The sequence below is a fragment of the Python bivittatus genome, unplaced genomic scaffold (genome assembly GCF_059951505.1).
Source record: "Python bivittatus isolate LINGU-HERP-01145 unplaced genomic scaffold, Pbiv_v1 ctg000580_np1212, whole genome shotgun sequence".
NCBI lineage: Eukaryota > Metazoa > Chordata > Lepidosauria > Squamata > Pythonidae > Python > Python bivittatus.
This window is the reverse complement of record NW_028277087.1, coordinates 4,554,767-4,571,069: the sequence shown is the minus strand read 5'-3', so window position 1 is coordinate 4,571,069 and position 16,303 is coordinate 4,554,767. Positions and strand designations below refer to the sequence as shown.

At 47.1% G+C, this 16,303-nt stretch overlaps 1 protein-coding gene across 1 annotated transcript in view; it reads right to left on the bottom strand.

Moving 5' to 3' along the window:
- Nucleotides 1-264: 264 nt before the first annotated feature.
- The window catches only part of EFNA2 (ephrin A2), a 209,032-nt gene continuing 192,993 nt past the window's right edge, over nt 265-16,303 (bottom strand). Inside the window, exons 4-5 of the mRNA XM_088149389.1 lie at nt 10,559-10,624; nt 265-863 (exon numbers count right to left, since the gene is read on the bottom strand). Of these exons, the coding sequence (XP_088005515.1) occupies nt 742-863; nt 10,559-10,624 (188 nt within the window). The 3' untranslated portion in view covers nt 265-741. The remainder of the gene's footprint in view (nt 864-10,558; nt 10,625-16,303) is intronic.

Below are 16,303 nucleotides of genomic sequence, written 5' to 3'. Positions count from 1 at the left end.
GTTTGTGGCTTTCTTAGTTATCGGTTTCAACAGTCATGAAATGCAATTTGGTCACCGCGATATGTCCACCCCCTCGCCGCTGTATTATAATATTCAAACCAAAACACATCAAAGGGAATGTAAAGGATTTCCCCTTCCTCCCCCCCACCCCCCAAAATGAGGCACCATTGCAGAGGACATTCTCTGGTCTCTCCCCCATCACGATGTCTCTTTTGAGTTCCAGTTGTGGAAAAAGTACAGAACAGACCCCCCCCCCCAAAAAAAGGTTAAGTTGAGAAAATAAAAATGACTATATTTGGTCTAGAGATTTTAAAAAGAAAAACTCCACGGGGGGTTAATCTAAGAGGGGTGTTTTTACACCAGCTGGCTTGGTACGGTTCTGTGGAACATGGAAATACGAAACCAGCTCAGCCCGTGTCAGTTTTTTTTTTTTAAATGAGCCTTTTTTCTTCTTCCCTCTGTGCCCCATCGGACTGGGGTCTGGCTCTATGGTCTGTTTTTTCAGGAGCTGGGAAAGGAAACCCAGCGCCCCTTAACCTTACGTTGGCAGAGACTGTAGATCAAAGACCGCTGTAACACCCCCCCTCCCCAAGAGTGACTTTTGCTGACCCAGCAACAAACATGCTCCTGTTCACTCTTCCTCTTTCTCTCTCTCATTCTTTCCTTCTGATTCGTCCCTCGTTGGTTTTTGCAGCTGCTGCTGTAAAAAACCCAAGTTTCTCGTCTGCTATCCCGCGGGGGCTAGGATGCGAGGATAGTCCAAAACACCGGCACCACCACGAAGAAGGCATCCGGGACCGTGAAGCTGCAGCAGGAATTATTGCTGGTGAATATTGGTTCTGGAGATTCGTAGAGGGAATCATCTGGTGGAAGGAGAAGGGGAAAAAAGAACAGAGTTGGAATTTTTCCATAGAAACCATCTATCCAGATCTCCTGCCATCCCTGTGGTCTCCCTGTGGCTCAGCGTGGTTTGTTTGCACAAGAGGTGGGCGATTTTAACGGGGATTTTTTTTTCTGCCGAGGCAGTGGGGCAAAGGAATCAAAAGCACAGTAGAAAATGTAATGCGGGCGTTCCAAACTATAGTTAGATGTAGCAATTCGAATGGCTGGAGGGAGAAATGGTGTCTTGATGCCCTTTTTGCAAGGCAGAAAAGGTGCAGGCCGAAATCCTGAGAATTTGTTCCACCAGATTATCTTACTATCTGGGCAGGCTCACAGCAATCTAGCTCAACGTGCTTCACACTTGGCAACTTTAAGATGTGTGGACTTCAACTCCCAGAATTCCCCAGCTGGGGAATTCTGGGAGTTGAAGTCCACACATCTTAAAGTTGCCAAGTGTGAAGCACACTGATCTAGCTGGACATTTAGAATGTTAAAGTCCAGGACGAAGAGTTTGGCTGGGTTCCCACATCGCAGTAAGCTATGGTTGTTTTAATCCTGGTTTGTTGAATAAGCCATAAGTAGTCAAGTTTGCACCACCTGCGAAGCCAAACGCTAACAATTTTACAATACAGCTTAGTATGATGTATAAATGCAATCTTGGAAGGAAGCATGGAAAGTCATTGTCAAGCAAAGCTTATCTTTAAGTATCAGGGTGATACCACCCCTAGTGCTGTGCTCCAATGAACAATCTGGCTGCAGCCTCCATACATTCGTCAAGGGCAGCCCCACAAAGAACACATGCAGTCATCTAACCATGACGAAAACAAGTTATGAGAGCCAGGCCAGGGGGATATATTCCAAGGCATCTAGGAGATGAAATATTGGAAAAACCTGATGGAATGGCAAATCAAACCACTTTCATATAAGACTAGGGCAACACGATTATGTTGTCACCTCATGGCTTGACTACTGCAATGCACTCAACGTGGGATTGCCCTTGAAGACCACCCAGAAGCTTCAACTGGTCCAGAATGTGGTGGTGCGGGTAGTATGCCTTGGTATGCCCATGTAACACCTCTGCTTCATGAGCTGCACTGGTTGCTGGTTTGCTTCTGGGTGCAATTCAAGGTGCTGGTTGTTACCTATTAAGTTCTACGTGGCCTAAGGCCTGATTACTTTAATCTCTTTTTATCTCTGTAAGTGTGGTTCTTTTATAACTTTTAATCATGTATTTATGATTTTAATTTGATGTAAGCTGCCCAGAGTCCCCCATTGTCCAATAAATAAATAAATAATAAATACTTGAGGGACGGCCTGCCTCCCATAACATCTGCCTGGCAAATTCGATCCACAGGGTTGGCACGCTCCAGGTTCCTTCGATTAAACAATGTCATCTATCAGGAACCCAGAAGTTTGCACTGTCTGTAGCAGCACCTGCCCTCTGGAACGAGGTTTGCCCCCGAGATCTGGATAACCCCCACTCTGCTGTTCAGAAGACCCATGAAGGTCTGGCTCTTCACCCAGGCCTTTGGCCAGGGAGAGTGAGACCCCTCCCTTCCTCGTGCTTGCCATCTTTTATTGTTTATTGAACTTACTGTAATTTATTTGAAGTCCCTGGTGCTCTCTGAGCTTGGTTGTTTGCTTGCAGACATTTCATTATCCAACTAGGTAACATCATCTAAGTGTGGGGTTTGCTCCCTGTTTATATACAGTAGCTTGCCCTGCCAGTGTTGGTGGGGGTGTGGGTTTCTCCTTGGCAGTTCCTTGATTAGGCTGTTGTTTTCTGCTGGATCGTTTGCCTGGTCTTAATCCCTGCTTATCTGGGCGTTGGTTGCTGGAGAAGACTGTTCTGTCTTTTTGTTTCCTTCTTAGCTTTTTTACTGACTCTTTTGAATGGTGTGTAAATATGGTTTATTTCTATGTGTCTGTTGATGGCTGATTTATCTGAATGCCAAACTTCCAGGAATTCCCTCTCATTTTCGGATTTAGCTTGGTCTAAGATGCTGACCGTTTCCCAGTTGAAACTACGGTTGAATCCGTCCATGTGCTGTGAGATTAAGGAGTTTTCATCGTGTCTTCTGACTGCTTGTTGGTGTTCATGGACGCGCTCTCCACAATCAAGCCGAAAACAATACCCTAACTGCTCTCACAATTACTAATTGCACTGATATTACCTAGTGGGGTAATGAAACATCTACAAGCTAGCAACCACGCTCAGAGACCACCAAGGACTCCACAGTTCAACCCTGAGCTACAGATCTTCTCTTCTATCGCAATTTCTTTGATTGTTGTGAGCTGCTTAGAGTTGTCGGGAGTCAGGCAACATACTAGTGTAATAAATTATGATGATGATGACCTGAACATTACCGGCAGCCCTTGGCCTCATACCACACGGCCTGTAGCATCATCAGCCACAGACCAGGGTTCTTTTTTTTGAACCTCTTCTGGCTCACATTTGCACCGTGATGCAGAAGGGGAGCAGCAAAAGAAGGAACAGGATGGAACGCAGTAATAAAGGGCTTGTGTCGCAAACTCCGCCCATGTCAGCCTTTGGCTCCACCCATCACAGGATCAGCACCTTCTTTGGTGCTCCTGCCTCATTTATAGATATCTCTGGCTCAACCTTGGCAGCTGGAAGATGTGTGGACTTCAACTCCCAGAATTCCCCAGCCAGCAAGGCTTGCTGGCTGGGGAATTCTGGGAGTTGAAGTCCACACATCTTCCAGCTGCCAAGGTTGAGAAGCACTGATACATAGGTTCACGGACTTCAACAGGAAAAAAAACGAAACTGGAGCATTCAAATCAGTGACTTGCTTTAGGGAGCGCACTGCTTTCTCCATTGCACTGTCCTCTTTCCTGCCAGGGGCTCAATGTGTGGGGGCCGCTGGTGTCATGCCGTCCGAGAAGCTTCCCCATCCCTCGCTGGCTGGGTTGGCGAGCAGAACGGCCCGGCGTTCAAACAGCTGGAGAGCAAGCTGCTTTTTCCAAGATCAGAAGCTCCTGTCTGCTGGCTCCCGATCCCAATTTTTCCCAGACGGGGACTCCGTTTCAAAATACGTGGGCGGTATTTTCGCAAGATGGAAGGAAGCCAACCTAAAGAGTTGCCAGCCAACTTGAAACAACGGGACGTCTCTGGGGACCGTGCCTGTTTAGGTTAGGTTTTGTCCCCCCCCCTGCACACACGCGCCCCCTCCCCGGCCTTGGCTTGGAGTCAGCACGACATTCCGAAGGTCAGAGAGCAATTGTTTCATAGCGATCCAATAATCCTGTTTCCAAAAGGCGCCTAATCAGCCAGCGATGCAAAATGTCTTCGAGGGAATCCGCTAAATTACAGCCAAAGCCGTTTTAACGCCATTCCCTCAGCTCGGCTCCTCTTAAGTTTATTACTAGATTAAGGGCGGTTTTGGCAGACTCACAGCCAGGGGAGGAGGGGGGAAGAGAGAGGAGCAACTTGAACAAAATTTGGAGATGCAAATCCATCTTGGCATTTCGTCGCATTCCTCCAGTCCAACCGGCTGGCCTTTCCCCTTCTCGGGCAGGTCTGGGCCTGGACGGGTCCCTGCTGTTTTTTAGGCCACATTTTTCGGAAGGGGTTTGCCCTCGCCTGCTTCTTCCTAGGGCTGCCAGAGAGGGACTGGCCCAAAGTCACCCAGCTGGCTTTGCACCTAGGACAGGACTACAATTCACGGCCTCTTGGCCTCTCGCCCGGTGCCTTTAGCCGCTCCACCAAACTGACGCTCAGAGTTATTGCCAGCCACGGTGATACTCTCAGGAGCGACACGTCTGCCACCGACGTCTAAGTGGAAGAGTTGTGGCAAGAGCCTTCCGACAATTGAAACCCCCTTGTTGATAGAGTGTGCGGTCCTTGTTCAAGAATCTCCTGCAGCAGCCAGATCTTAGCTCTGTTTTCTCCCAAGGAGAGAGACGTTCAGGGGCCGGGTTCACACATGCTAAGGAAAGGGGTAGGTTTCCCACTCAGTGAACCCCCAACTACCCAATTCATTTTGGCAAAGTCTCGGTTCTTATGCAAGCCAGCCATTTAATTTGCATAAGTTCCACTGCTCTGCAACCTGGGAGTGGGGAGGCCCAGGTTCTAGTCCCCCTCAGCCCCAGAAGCTCATTGGCTGATTTTGGGCTAGTCCCTCCTCTCAGCCCAAGAGCCAATCAGGTGTAATGGGAAAGGGGCTGGACTAGGAAGCAGGAGACCCGGTTTCTAGTCCCCCCTCAGCCCCAGAAGCTCATTGGCCGACTGTGGGGCAGTCCCACCTTCTCAGGCCAAGAGCCAATCAGGTGGGGAGACCCAAGTTCTAATCCCCCTCAGCCCCAGACATTCATTGGTTGATTTTGGGCTAGTCCCTCCTCTCAGCCCAAGAGCCAATCAGGTGTAGGGGGGAAGGGGCTGCACTAGGAGGCGGGAGACCCGGGTTCTAGTCCCCCCTCAGCCCCAGAAGCTCATTGGCTGAATTTGGGCCAGTCCCCCTCCTCTCAGCCCAAGAGCCAATCAGGTGTAGGGGGGAAGGGGCTGCACTAGGAGGGGGAAGACCAGGTTCTAGTCCCCCCTCAGCCCCAGAAGCTCATTGGCTGAATTTGGGCCACTCCCCCTCTCTCAGCCCAAGAGCCAATCAGGTGTAATGGGAAAGGGGCTGGACTAGGAGGCAGGAGACCCGGTTTCTAGTCCCCCCTCAGCCCCAGAAGCTCATTGGCCAACTATGGGGCAGTCCCACCTTCTCAGCCCAAGAGCCAATCAGGGGGGGAGACCCAGGTTCTAATCCCCCTCAGCCCCAGACGTTCATTGGTTGATTTTGGGCTAGTCCCTCCTCTCAGCCCAAGAGCCAATCAGGTGTAGGGGGGAAGGGGCTGCACTAGGAGGCGGGAGACCCGGGTTCTAGTCCCCCCTCAGCCCCAGAAGCTCATTGGCTGAATTTGGGCCAGTCCCCCTCCTCTCAGCCCAAGAGCCAATCAGGTGTAGGGGGGAAGGGGCTGCACTAGGAGGGGGAAGACCAGGTTCTAGTCCCCCCTCAGCCCCAGAAGCTCATTGGCTGAATTTGGGCCACTCCCCCTCTCTCAGCCCAAGAGCCAATCAGGTGTAACGGGAAAGGGGCTGGACTAGGAGGCAGGAGACCCGGTTTCTAGTCCCCCCTCAGCCCCAGAAGCTCATTGGCCAACTATGGGGCAGTCCCACCTTCTCAGCCCAAGAGCCAATCAGGGGGGGAGACCCAGGTTCTAATCCCCCTCAGCCCCAGACGTTCATTGGTTGATTTTGGGCTAGTCCCTCCTCTCAGCCCAAGAGCCAATCAGGTGTAATGGGAAAGGGGCTGGACTAGGAGGTGGGAGACCCGGGTTCTAGTCCCCCCTCAGCCCCAGAAGCTCATTGGCCAACTATGGGGCAGTCCCACCTTCTCAGCCCAAGAGCCAATCGGGGGGGAGACCCAAGTTCTAATCCCCCTCAGCCCCAGACATTCATTGGTTGATTTTGGGCTAGTCCCTCCTCTCAGCCCAAGAGCCAATCAGGTGTAGTGGGGAAGGGGCTGGATTAGGAGGCGGGAGACCCGGGTTCTAGTCCCACCTCAGCCCCAGAAGCTCCTGGGGGACTCTGGGCCAATTCCTCCATCTTAGCCAACCCGCCTCCCAGGGTTGTTACTGTGAGGAAGAAGAGAAGAAGTCTCTTCTCTTGTCCCCTTCAGCTCCTGAGTGAACAGCGAGACAGAAATCTAATAAGTAAACAAACAAACAAACAAGGAGCTGCAACAGGAAAAGAAAACACGGATACTTGTCCCAGCCCTTGTGCAAAGCCACTACAAACACATCATGCTTTCTGGGGGAGGGGGAAAAAAACCCCTCAACATAACAACCCGGGGGTTACTTTCTTAAAAAAAAGTCCTTGTTTTGTTTTAAAGCCAATTAAAATCACACAGACATACAAACACGCACACGGAGAGAAATGAAAAACGAACAAAAAAAAAGGCAATCTCTTTCCTGATTCTGTCATTTCTGACTATTTGCACACTCCCTGGGAAGAACTGTGACCAAACATTAATTGCATGTTAACAGGAGAAAATTATTAATTTGTGTTTTCTTTTTTCCCCAAACAGCTGCATGACTTGATTCTTTTAAAAATACCACCTGTTCAGAAAAAGCAGAAGGTTGTTGCTGTTTGTTACAATTTAAATAAAATAATTGGCTTTCTTTCCCCCCTTGATCCCAACAATGAAGTCAGCAGGTATTCCATCTGCCCTGAGTTCATCTACATTTCTTTTCTTTTCATAGATTTCTTGTCTTCCCCCCAACCTAGAATCGAACATAATTTGGTGGAAATCTGCATGCCGCTTGGGCCCAAACCAATGCTTAGCGTTTCAGCCTTTGCCAAGAGAACAAAAGGTTAAAGTTGTTGGAAAGGTCACCGGAGTTTGTGTGTGTGCACGCATGTGTGTCAAAAGGCCTTCACTAATTCGTTCTCAAGGGCAAAATGTGAAAGGAAGGGCAAGGGTCCATTCTGCTTGAAAATATGTTTTGTGTTGTTGGTAATCAGGACTGAGTATTGGGACGGGGACACCATCTTGACTTTTTTGACCCCCACCCCACCCTGTAGACCAGTGTTTCTCAACCTCAGGAACTTGAAGATGTGTGGACTTCAGCTCCCAGAAATCCCCAGTCAGCCATGCTGAGTGGGGCATTCTGGGAGTTCTAGTCCACACTGACATCTGTGGCAGACACAATATCTACCGTTCAAGCCGCATGTTGTGGAACCTCTGACTTTGTCTGGGTTTTGAAAGTGTGCATTTCTTGGATATCTGAAGGTCTGTGTGTGTGTGTCTGTGTGTGCACACGCATTTCTTTAAAGCAGCTATTTCTCTTTCATGTAGAAGCCCGCTTTCTCAAAGGAGAACCTCGGGCCAAATTCAGTGGGCAGGGGGAGGGCAGAATTGCCAAGAAAACATCCTTTTCTCTTTTACACAGTCAGGAAGTGATCCTCATCATTTTTTTCCTCCAATTTTCAATGTCAAAGAGAAGTCCTCTTCTAGAGCATTCCAGGGGGAACAATTACAGCCAGCAGCCAGATAAGACATCAGTGTCCCATGGACCCAATATTTGTGGCATTACAACAAGACAAGGGTCTCTCTGCAAACTTACGGAGGGCCTAGAACAGTGTTCCTCAACCATGGGAACCTGAAGATGTGTGGACTTCAACTCCCAGAATTCCCCAGCCAGCATGGCTGGCTGGGGAATTCTGGGAGTTGAAGTCCACACATCTTCAAGTTCCCATGGTTGAGGTATACTGCTGTAGATACTCCTGATTCTCGGCAATGTTTTGGTAGCTGAGAATAGCATTTAATGGTTTGGGCGAACCCAGGAAGCGAGAGATTGCTGCCTAGCTCCGGGGTCTGCAACGTAGGGATCTGGGTGCCACAGAGATGTTCCCATATTGCACAAAACATATAGGGTTAATTCCGGGAACAGGTGAACTAGAAGCCACAAGGATGTCATGCATATCATGACATTTGTTCAATGATGTCATCATGTGCATGATCTCGTCTGTCCTTCTGAGGAACACCACAAAGTTGGGCGCGTTGCATGAATGTAGGCCACTGAAGCATAGACTAACCAATCTGACTGGGTTTGCCCAACACAGTAAGTCACAAAAAAACCCTAACCAGCACTGACACTAACCAAGCTTAGCATGTTAGGTACTGCAGCTAGTACATCGTTCACTGATTAAATTTGCAATATACACCCAGATGCTGAGTCCAGGGTTAGTCAATTTAAATCCTTTCTGCACTGGGTGGAAGGACAAAAGACGTGTGGTGCCAATAAGCTCCACACCTTTTGTACATAAGTCATGACATCACATACCTACCTCAAAAAGAGGCGGAGCTTGCAATGCTGCTTTTGTTGTAATTCTGATGAAAGCAGCAAGATCCTATTTAAGGAAGATCAAATCCCAAGACAGTCTCATCCATGTCTGAAAAAAGAGTCACTGAACTGTAGGGTTATCGAAAGATGGAGCTGAGGGGAAAAAAATTCTCCTCCCCAGAAGACAGGGCTTAAGATTGCTTCTCTGGAGGAACTCCCTCCCTTCAGCTGCAGGCATTGACTCCGGCTGAATGTAGATCAACTTCTTTTTTCTTGAAGAATAGCAACAAAAACTTGCCATTGGCAAGGACCATGAGAAAATGAAAGAACAATGTAGAACAGTCAACCAGCACTGTAGAATAGCTGTTGGGTTGACCTTTGGTGCCTTGAACTGTTTCTGAATGTATTCCCTTCTTGTAGGGCGAGAGGATCAAGTCCATCTTTTGGTAACCAGAAAGGAACTTCATGGTGAACTACCATTCTTGGTCAACAAAGATGGAGCCAACAGAAAAGAGATATAGTATGGTAGTCCAAAAGTTTATGGACGAGTAAAGCGCCCTCCATTGCACCAGGCACCCAAAGGCCCAATCTGTAGAGGCAAAGTTGTCTATCTTGTAATGTTTAATGAACAGAGATGATTCCACCCAGTTGCTACCCTACCAATGTCTTTTGGTGAAATCCCTGTGGTTAGAATTGTCGATGTTGCTGTCCCCCTGCTGTCCCCTGACCCAAGTGGGCTGTGACGGTCGAGGGAAGTTGTTTCTTGCTGGTGGAACCTGCCACAACAATCCCTGATCCCTCTGCTGATGGTGGACGGTGGAACTTGTTTCCCCAGGTTTCTTAGTTTGGAGGAGACAGCGATCCTTTGGGCTCCATCTTTGATGACAAAGAACTCAGGGGATCCTATTCCTTGTGGGTACAGTGAAATTGGGAATATAGTATACACAGTCACCCCAACATCCAGTCTCCAAAAAACAATGCAAACCACCCCACCAGTTCAAATTTAAATTAGATTTTTTTTTTCTTAAGGGCTGAGACCTTGTGAGATCACCAAATCTCACAAGAGTGTGGATATCATCTGAGCTCTGTGCAGGAGCACTGAAATCTCATGAGATTTTAGTCTTCCTATATATCTCAGATGCAACATTTCACAAAACATTACAAAATGACACAAATGTGTCATCATATCATTTGCCTGACGCTGTCATGATGCACCCAACAACACCTTAGTCTTGCCCCGCCCCCTGTGATGCCCATATCGTAACCAGTGTTGTCCAAACTTGGCCACTTTAAGATGAGTGGACTTCAACTCCCAGAATTCCCCAGCCAGCCATGCTGGCTGGGGAATTCTGGGAGTTGAAGTCCACTCATCTTAAAGTGGCCAAGTTTGGACAACACTGTCGTAACCTAACACAATCCTATATGTATCTCCTTCGTTTTATCTAGTGGACTTTACTGCTAACACAATAGAAACACAATTGCAACCATCACCTATTTCTACCCACTTTCCGAAGCATTCATCCTTTCAGCAACACTGCATTTTTCCAATTTATAAGAAAATCTGGACTTCAGAATATATCCAGAGAGAAAACACTCTTTTCTCAAACATGAATTTCTATTTACTCTTAAACCACATCCTTTTTAAAGATGGCTTTTGATATTTCTGACCTGAGTGGTGCAGCAAAAGATTTGGGAAAAATGAGAGCTGGTAGTTAATGTACAGTCTGGTTCATCTATTACTCCAGGTTGATTCAATCTAGAATTCTGGAAAAATCATATTTCTTAAGCCTCCCTAGTCAAGGAAGCTTCATCTGGTCCTACTTACTTGTTGGTCGAACATAAACCTTCAACTTTAAGCAGGGCTTGTCAACCAGATTAGGTGGAGTGGCCGCTGAAAGAAAGCAGAAGAGAGAGAAGGAAAAAAATGGCATTAGAACAAAGCAGGTTTCTTCCACACAAGTAGGTATTTTGTATCTTTGGGGCAACATGCACAGAAGAAGGCTGGTTCTGAAAAACTCAGCTGAATGTTTCCCTTGTTTTGGAGAATTAAACTGCTCCAGTAATTTGTATCCTTCCTTCCTTCCTTCCTTCCTTCCTTCCTTCCTTCCTTCCTTCCTTCCTTCCTTCCTTCCTTCCTTCCTTCCTTCCTTCCTTCCTTCCTTCCTTTTTTTATTTCCAAATTTTCTACAGAGCAGAAGTCATGCACAATTTTGCTTTATTCTCCTCTGTATTCATATATGATGGCCTCAAGATTATTTTTCTATGGTGTTTTACCAGTGCACAGAAGCACAATTCATGCGCACTGCCATGGCTGATAAAAGGGACCTTGATGTCGACGAGTTTTGCCCAGATGGCTTTTGGGCACTATTATGTTCAACAGCTAACACTCCACCGACTTGAGCCCGTAAGTACCAATTGCTATTTGACCCACAGATGTTTCCAGACTTTGCTAAGAAGCTTAAAGCTCTCTTAGGTATCCCCCGTTCCTTTTACTGAATGATAGGCTCTGCTTTTAAAACCATGTCTTTGATCAGCCACCAAAACCGATGTCAAAAGTTGTCTGACCCCCAGGCAAGATACTTAACCAGGACGAGGTTCCTCAGATGTGTTTGGATTTTCCTCCCTAAAAACCTGCCAAGCCAAATGATACGGTTTGGAGGGCTTCCTTCATCCAGGCGGGTGTGAGATGTGTGTTGAAAGATAGGCAAAGGGGCTTGTTTGAGAAGGAGAGTAAAAGTTGGTAATGAAAACCATGGGGAGGGGGCGCAGGGGGGTGCCCAGTGGGAATATTCCAAGGCATGAAATTGGTTCGATTAGGATGGATGGCCCAGCTAAGAAAAAGGGGGTTAAAAAGAAAAAAAACCCCACCCTATTTTGGTGGAGAAAGGGGAAGAAAGGGGAAGATTTGACAAGGCGGATTTTTCGCCTGTTCAAAAACGGATTGGATTTGACAACCCAATTCCAAAGAAATCCAGGGAACATCCTGTTTGAAGAAAGCTGGAGTTTCCTTTCTGTGCAAGGGTCATCCAAAATGAATGTTCAAGCCACGCCGGAACACTGATTTATATTAATGTTTCTCCAGGGGACTATAGATCTAAGGATGGTCACCCTGTTCTCTCTCCGGCTTGTTTTCCTAGTTAGGCAGAACAAGAAATTGGCCACTTGAAAACAGAAGAAAGCAAACTGGGTCAGATCAGCAATTCTTTTCACCCAGCAAAGCACTGTCAGCACTGGCTGATTCAGATTTTGGGCGTTTTTCACACACAACTTCTATTTTAAATTTGCTTTTAATGGTTTGGAGATGAGATAGATAGATGATAGAGATGTAGGTAGGTAGACAGACATAGCTATAGCTAGATAAGACAGATAGATAGAAATAGAAATAAATTCCAGGTTTTTTGGGGGGCAGCTTTTTAAAAGGATCTCTTTCCTCTCTGCCCTAGAAATGTGAGGGTTTTTTTACACTTTTTTAAGGCTAAAAATATACAAATGAAGTGGTGAATGGTGGCAGTAGGATCCCCAAAGCACAACTTCCCTCTAAAGCAAACAGAATAAAGAGGCAGTTCTCAGAGACACAATTCTCTTTCCTCAGACATAATCAAAATGCAAAACCAGATAATCTTTTCCTGCCCACGAATCCCCAGATAAGAATGAATTTAACCTTATGTATATTTGTTCTCCTTAACTAAGGGTTTGGTTTCACAATTCACTTTATTTCACTGTTTTAGGTTAGCCTCACATGCTGTGTGAATCCGGCTTCAGGAAAAGAAAAAGAAAAAAAGACGACTCTCAGTGATCTGGATACATAAGACGCTGGCTGGGTTCGCATAACATACTAGTGAAAAGAAACATCAAACTTTGCCAGTGTTCTTGGCTGGACATCAGGCCACATTCCTAGTAATAAAAGCTGTTTAATAGTGGATCCGATGGCTTCAGACTCTCCTTTACTGCTGGTGTTTAAAAGAGCTCAGATGGGGATGTTGGGGAAGCAGATCCCTGCCCGGGGCAGCGGGTCAGACTAGATGATCTCTAAGGTCCCTCCCGGCCTTCAGATCAGTGTTTCTCCACCTTGGCTGCTTTAAGATGTTGGACTTCAACTCCCAGAATTCCCCAGCCAGCATGGCTGGCTGGGGAATTCTGGGAGTTGAAGTCCACACATCTTAAAGCGGCCAAGGTGGAGAAACACTGCTTTAGAGTCTGTGATTTTATGTTGTGTGAATGTGGCCAGCAGGCCAAGCCTGTTCTGGGCTTAGTAGAGTTTTAGCAAAGTACCCTCATCTGACCCCACGGCCGTGCTCTGGCACATTCAGACTTGCCCTCATTTGGGTGGCTTGTTTAAAAAGGCCCCCGCGGGGAGCGAAGGTGGAGTCGCAGTGGCAAAGAGATACCCTGAAAAAAGCCAAAGATCGCCTTTCTTGGCCCCCCCGCCCCGGCATGACCATCCGAGGAGACCGCCAGCAGCTGTTCCCAGAACTATTTCAATTTTGGTCTCAGCGGCTTGCTGAGATATTGACACCAACAATGGGAGGGCTTTATTTTAGTCCCCGTCCCTTCCCACCGCTTCCCCTCCAGCCTCCCCCGGAGTAAGAAGAGCGCCATTGTCCGCGGACAATCCTGTGCTGACGTCACCTTTTTGAATGGGACCAAAGAGGGCGCCACAATGGGAGCCATTGAAAAAAACACACGGGAAAGGCCTCATTTGCCTAGCCACACCCCTTCGTTTGCATGTCCCGCCGCCCAGGGTCTCTTTCCCAGAGAACCGCTTGGGCATGAATGAACGCCGGGCAAAGTGCTACAGAGTCAGGCAATGTGGGAATCGTGCAATGTGGGGTGTTCCTCGGGGCGTGTGTGTGTAGATCGCCGAGAGCTTTTTCTTTTCCAGGATCCCCCCTTGCTTCCCATGCTCCACATAAAAGAGATTAGTGGTTATTATGCCAGTGCGGGGGGGGGGGAGGCTTCCCCAAAATTCCTTTTTCTAAACTTTTTTTTTTCAATTTCTGGAGGCTTCGGTTATATATGAGGATTGGCGCACAAAGCCTGGATATCTGAAGCAGGGCACGTGTAAAAAACACCCTGTGTCGGTTGTTTTGGGTTATACTGTATGGTGGGGGTTTTGGGGAGGTGCGTGATTCTTTTTCCCAGTTTTATGGCTTTCTTTACTTTTAAATTGTAAACTACCCAGGTTTTTCTGAAACCGGGGAGTCTCTAAATACATACATACATACATGCATACACACATATAGATGTATTTGTGTGTGTGTGCAGTAATAAAATAATAAAAAACAAATAAAATAAATAAAATAAAAAAGTAATAAAATCTGTAATAAAATGGTGCAGCATGCAATTTCCTCTATTCCATTTCCCCTGCAACTTTTCTTTTTCCTTTCCCCCACCTCAACATCAAATCAGTATTCATGACTACCGGTTTGGATTCTCTTGTTCCCAAAGTTCTTTCTCTTTTTTACAAAAGATGTTTTGCAGTTTTGCAAACCGTGGAGTTATTCCCAAGCCTACTGATACCTCCCTGTTGCGCACAGATGCTGCTGTTTTGTTGACCCACCCACTCTGGTACCACACAAGGCCCTTTACAGGGCTTCACCCTGTCCTCCAAACCCAGATTGGCCATTACGTAAGTGTTTGGGAACCAGACCTCATGAACATGGCTTGTTGTGGGCTTACATTCTGGTTTCCATACATCCCCCCGTACTTTTAATTAGACTCTTTTACTTAGCCCAGCATTGAGATATATTCTTACAATCTTATATATCTACTGAATTGATTTAATTGGAGGTGATTTTTTCCCTTCTTTTTCTGACCAGGGGACTATATGAAACAGGGGAAAGAGATGCGCTATTTTTTAAAAAACCTTTGTATGAAACCTTGGCTTCTGTAATTTTGTAACATCACCTTAAATCCCAGTCAAGGGAGAGATCCCATTAATAAACAAGGAACCTTTACAGAAGAGAGGGATGGAAGAAGGAGAGAAAGAGAGAGAGAGGGGAAAGGAGGAAGGAAAAGGAAAAAAGGAAGAGGGAGGGAGGGAGGGGGTGGAGAGGGGAAAGGAAAGGAAAGGAAAGGAAAGGAAAGGAAAGGAAAGGAAAGGAAAGGAAAGGAAAGGAAAGGAAAGGAAAGGAAGTAAATGGATGAAGAAGGGAAGGGAAGGGAAGGGAAGGGAAGGGAAGGGAGATATCAACTCCTTAATAAATGGCTTGCATGCTGGGAACTTTTCGCCCCTCTCAGCTAAATTGAGGGTGTCATGACCCCCCCATCCCTCCCCCCCATCAAGGTCCACATTTCTTCAGGGATTCTGCAAGACCCCCAATTCCAGAGGTGGGCCCCTAAAAGACAGACCCTTCCTCTCTGCCTGCTTTCTGCCACCCCCTTTTCTCTCTCTCTACCCAGCCCCCCCTCACCTTTTTAACCCCCTCTCTCCCTCTTCTTTCTCTCAGTCTTCTTGCCCACCTGTGAGCTCTCAAAGAAAGATCTCCCGTTGCAAGAGGTTTCGACCTGCAATTAGCCTTCTGCAAATTAGCAGCTCAGCCCGCTTTACTGTTTTCCCATGGTTTTCTCCCAACTTCCAGTCACATTTCTAAAGTTTAAGGGAGGAAGCGTGCCCCATTTGCACTACTTTCACATCATTTGCATCCTTTTCCACCCACATGTGGCATCTACACTACATTACAGCGATCGAACAATGAAACACAAAGCTGCATGGGTGCAACTTAGGTATGTCGGCATCTGTGCCGTATTCTCTCTCTGCAGTGTTTTACTGATAGTTATAGACATTTATCTCTGCACTGCTTCAAGCTGGAGGGAGGGAAGGAAACTTGTGAATGATTGCATTCTGGGGCTGTGTTTTATTAGTGTGTGCACACGCTCCGGAGGATAACTAAAAGCACCCTCTAAAAAGAACAGTGACAGAGCCACATCCATTTAAAGAATTTTACAGGGCTCTTCTGCACGATCTGCTCACTGCAGACCAGGAAGACTTCAGGAACAATATTATATATATCAAGAAATATGCTGCAGACTAGCACTGGGTAGAGCAGCCGTGAAAGCCTTGGGAAAGATTTTCAAATGCGGTGAGGTGTCTCTACCTACAAAGATCAGAATCGTGCAAGACTTGGTCTTCCCTCTGACCCTCTATGGCAGTGAAAGTTGGACTTTGAAGAAGCAGGATAGGAAGAGTTCGACGCTTCTGAACTTTGGGGTTGGAGAAGACCCTGAGAATCCCACGGATGGCCAAGAGAACAAACCGGTGGACCATCAAACAGATCAGCCCAGAGTCCTCCTCACTCAAGAGGCACCAACGACCAGGCTCCAATTATCCTACTTTGGACACATGGCACGAAGACCCAGCTCTCTGGAGGGGGCTCTGATGCTGGGAAAGGTAGGAGAGAGAAGAGTCAAAAGAGTCAAGATGGCAGCCTGGATGTTGTGATCAAAGCTCTGCCTTTTCTTTTTTAAAGTGGGATGCAGGGCTAGCTTCAACTGCCCTGTTGTGGCAGCCATCTTGACTTTTTTGACCATGCCCTGTGGACACCCCTGTAATGGAGCTTACGGCTGAGAG